Source organism: Trachypithecus francoisi, unplaced genomic scaffold (genome assembly GCF_009764315.1).
Source record: "Trachypithecus francoisi isolate TF-2019V2 unplaced genomic scaffold, Tfra_2.0 Lachesis_group9, whole genome shotgun sequence".
NCBI classification, from domain to species: Eukaryota; Metazoa; Chordata; class Mammalia; order Primates; family Cercopithecidae; genus Trachypithecus; species Trachypithecus francoisi.
This window is the reverse complement of record NW_022681474.1, coordinates 75979455-75984042: the sequence shown is the minus strand read 5'-3', so window position 1 is coordinate 75984042 and position 4588 is coordinate 75979455. Positions and strand designations below refer to the sequence as shown.

The following is a 4588-nucleotide window of genomic DNA, read 5'->3' as shown; positions in this document are numbered from 1 at the left end:
GATAGGAAGTTCTTTACCTATTCTTTTGCTTATCCAAATGCGTCTTGCATTCAAGTTCTATTGTCTCTACAAGGCTTCTCTTACTCTCCATCCATGGCAATACCCTTTTGAACATCTTTAGCCCTTATCCTCTTCACCATTTGTTTTGCTTTAAGGGGATTTTCCCAAAATTTATTGTTGCTGTTGTCTGCATGAATGAATGAATGAATATCTTGCATTGCTACTTATTTGTTTTATGCATTTATCTTCTTACCATGAAGATTTTAAGTTTATGGAAGGTAGGAGCAAATATAATCTTTCCTTTGCATATATTTTACCACCTGGTGCAGTATAATATCTCAAACAGAGATAATTCGGAGGGCAAGGATTATTTATTTACAGTGTGGCCTGATGCCTAGAAATCTGCATTTTTAACAAGCCTTGTACCCTCCTCCCCACCCCATAAGATTTTGATGTACTGCTTGTGAGTAGGGATCTTGTCTATTTTCTTTATCATGTGTCTTCAGTGCCTGGCATATAGTAAGTATTAAGTAATATTTTTGAATTAGTTATGCAGTTGACCACAAGCTGTTTTGAAACTATACCCTGGGAGAAAGAGTAGGAGATTAAATAACACACTGAACTACTATATGTTGCACATGTATTTGCATGTTGCAAAAATGTGTGTGAAATGTTTTGAAAAGTTTAAAGCAATTTTTTTTTTTTTTTTTTGAGATGGAGTATCACTCTGTCACCCATACTGGAGTGGAATGGCTCCATCTCGGCTCAGTAAAACCTCTGCCTCCCAGTTTCTAGCGATTCTCCTGCCTCAGCCTCCCAAGTAGCTGGGATTACCGGCATGTGCCAACACACCTGGCTACTTTTTGAATTTTTAGTAGAGAAGGGGTTTCACCATGTTGACCAGGCTGATCTCGAACTCCTGACCTCAGGTGATCCACCGGTCTCGGCCTCCAAAAGTGCTGGAATTACAGGTGTGAGCCACTGCACCCAGCCTGTTTAAAGCAATCTTAAAATGTAAACTATTAATGCAAGATGCCAAAGTAGATTTTTTTTATAAGTGTTAATTTCTCTTTTGTTGGGGGGTAAACTGCCCTAGGAAAGACAAAAATAATCTTGTAAGCTTACTTTTTAGGTTTCTTTCTATTTATAAAGAAGAGAAAAAAAAAAATCACCTTTTTTTTGTGCAAATCATAGACCTTTGAGTTAGAAGGGTACCAAAAGTTTCAGCTCTATTCACCTTTAAACAAATACAACATTTATTGCATTAGTTATGGGTGAGGAAATTGAGGCTTAGAAGGATTTGAAGATTTGCCCAAGGTGGAGATTCTCAAAAGTGGCCTCAGATACCTGCATCATAACTTCCTGGGAAGCTTGTTCTAAAGTTTAGACTCAGAGCTTCACCCAAAACTTACTGCTAAATTAAATCCTTTAAAGGAAATCTGCATTTTTAGGAGCTCCTCTTATGCCTTCCAGTGTAGTACTTCTCAAACCCTAATGTTCATCCGAATCACCTAGGAATCTTATTAAACTACAAAGCCTGATGTAGCATGTCTGGAGTGGGGCCCAAGATTCTTTGTTTGTTGGTTGGTTTTTGTTTTTCAACTTTTATTTTAGATTTAGAGGGTACATATGCAAGTTTGTTACCTGGGTATGCTGTGTGATGCGGAGATTTGTGGTATGAATGATTTTATCACTCGGGTACTGAAAATAGTACCCAAAAGTTTTTCAACCCTTGCCCCCTCCCTCCCCTCTCTAGTAGTCCACAGTGTCTATTTATTGCCATCTTTTTTTTTTTTTTTGGCTGTAAATTTATTCAATGCAAAATAATACTCTTCAATTTTACTGAGGTGGCTGACCACGTCCACGACCAAATCCGCCTCTAAACTGGAATTCGGTTGCTGACCCAGCCCCAGCCTCGGCTTTCTTGTCGGCACCAGGTGGCACAGCACTCCGTCTGTAGGTATCTCTGTCAGCTTCCCCTCTTGTGAGTCTCGCAGGTCGCTCACCCTCCAGACCTTTAGGCCGAGGCCTGCCAGTCTCTGGACGGCTACGGCGTAGGGTGGCAGGCACAATCTCCGGGGGCAGATGAAGGTAATCACGGAGATACTGGATACCCTCATTGGTAAGGTACCAGTAGAAATGTCTCCAGGCAAACTGTTCCTTCACGTAGCCTCGGGACTTGAGAGACTGCATGGCCTTCATGACATGAAGGTTGGGCACATTCTTGTCTGCCAGCTCCGGGTGCTTAGGCATGTGGACATCCTTCTTGGCCACCATGACTCCCTCCTTAAAAAGGAGTTCGTAAATGGCAATCCGGTTCTTCTTAGGCATCAACATCTCCGCAGCTGCAGGGTCCGGGGCTGGGGCTCTATTGCCATCTTTATGTCCCTGAGTGATAGGGTTTGACTGTGTCCCCACCCAAATCTCATCTTGAATTGTATCTCCCATAGTTCCCATTGTTGTGGGAGGGACCTGGTGGGAGATAACAGAATCATGGCAGTGGTTTCCCCCATACTGTTGTTGTGGAAGGGACCTGGTGGGAGATAACAGAATCATGGCAGTGGTTTCCCCCATACTGTTCTTCTGGTAGTGGATAAGTTTCATGAGATCTGATTTTATTTTTCTTTTTTCTTTCTTTTTAGATGGAGTCTCACTCTGTTGCCAGGCTGGAGTGCAGTGGCGTGATCTCAGCTCACTGCAACCTCTGCCTCTGGGGTTCAAGCAATTCTCCTGCCTCAGCCTCCCAAGTAGCGGGGACTACAGGCACGTGCACCACCACCCTGGCTAATTTTTATAGTTTTAGTAGAGACGGGGTTTCACCATGTTGGCCAGGCTGGTGTCACACTCCTGACCTCAGGTGATGCCCCTGCTTTGGTCTCCCAAAGTTCTGGGATTATAGGCATGAGCCACTATGTCTAGCCTAGATCTGATGATTTTGTAAGGAGAAACTCCTTTTGTTTGGTTCTCATTTCTTTCTTTGCTTGCCGCCATCCATGTAAGGTGTGACTTGCTCCTCCTTGCCTTCTGCCACAATTGTGAGGCTTCCCCAGCCACGTGAAACTGTCCAATTAAACCCCTTTCTTTTGTAAATTGCCCAGTCTTGGCTATGTCTTTATCAGCAGCATGAAAACAGACTAATACAATGAGTATCCGATGTTTAGCTCCCACTTATAAGTAAGAATACGTGGTATTTCATTTTCTGTTCCTGCATTAATTCACTTAGGATAATGGCCTCCAGCTGTATCCATGTTGCTGCAAAGGATATTATTTCATTCTTTTTTATGGCTGTGTAGTATTCCACGGTGTATGCCCCATTTTCTTTATCCAATCCACCATTGATGAGCACCTAGGTTGACTCCATGTCTTTGCTATTGTGAATAGTACTGATGAACATGTGAGAACATGTATCTTTTTGGTGGAATAATTTGTTTTCAGTTGCGTATATACCCAGTAATGGGATTGCTGGGTCGAATGGTAGTTCTATTGTAAGTTCTTCGAGAAATCTCCAAACCGTTTTCCACGATAGCTGAACTAATTTACATTCCCACTAACAGCATATAAATGTTACCTTTTCTCCTCAGCGTCACCAACATCTGTTGATGTTTTCACTTTTTTGTTTTTCTTTTTGAGACAGAGTCTTACTCTGTCGCCCAGGCTGGAGAGCAGTGACTCCATCTCAGCTCACTCCAACCTCCGCCTCCTGGGATTAAGCGGTTCTCCTGCCTCAGTCTCCTGAGTAGCTGGGATTACAGGTGCCCACCACCACGCCCGAGTAATTTTTGTATTTTTAGTAGAGACGGGATTTCACCATGTTGGCCAGTCTGGTCTCAAACTCCCAACCTAGGTGATGTGCCCGCCTCAGCCTCCCAAAGCCCTAGGATTACAGGCGTGAGCCACTGTGCCCAGCCAAGAAGCCAAGTTTTAATGGGTACACAAGTGCCCTGGAATTGGAGAGTGGGGAGTGTGAGTTGACTATTAGTCAGGGACTGTCAATTGAAGGGAAGGAGTCAACGATGGGAGTAAGAGCTCTGAACTCGGTGTTCGAAGCGGGTAATTTATGGGAGGGGCATACCTATGAGCAGACAATGCACTCAGACAGCGAAGATCTGTGCATTGGACAGAAGAGACACCTTTTTCCTCTGCAATAAGAATCAAGGAGGTAAGTAAGGGGTCTGATAGATATGAGTTTGTGCATGTGTGCTGGGTGAGTAATTGAGACAATTTATATATTTGAGAAAAGACAGTGAAATATTTAAAGGTAAAAATAATAAAACCAGCTGTGGCACCTATTGGATAAGGAATTACTAACTGATGATTTAGAAATTCCTTTATGTGTGTTAGGAGCTCATTTGTCATCCCCATTTTACAGATGCGCAGCCCCAGATTCAGTAACTTGCTCTAAATGAGACTGTAGAGACTAACTCCAGCACCCGGCAGCTCTCACCTTAAGCTGCCTGTCTAAGGTCAGCAGTAAGTAAACTGGCAGCGTCTGGGGGCCTGCGGCCGAGGACAGGGCTGGAACTACACTTCCCAGTATGCCAGGCGGGGCGGGGCGCGGCGGGGAGGGCGCAGGCTCCTTCCCAGAAGC

General features: G+C 43.8%; 1 protein-coding gene across 1 annotated transcript; it reads right to left on the bottom strand.

Moving 5' to 3' along the window:
• Positions 1-1784: 1784 nt before the first annotated feature.
• Positions 1785-2367, bottom strand: LOC117082102 (40S ribosomal protein S10). Its single transcript, XM_033208638.1, has one exon. It carries the CDS (start codon positions 2335-2337, stop codon positions 1840-1842), a length of 498 nt encoding a protein of 165 aa, XP_033064529.1. The 5' UTR covers positions 2338-2367; the 3' UTR covers positions 1785-1839.
• Positions 2368-4588: the final 2221 nt, after the last annotated feature.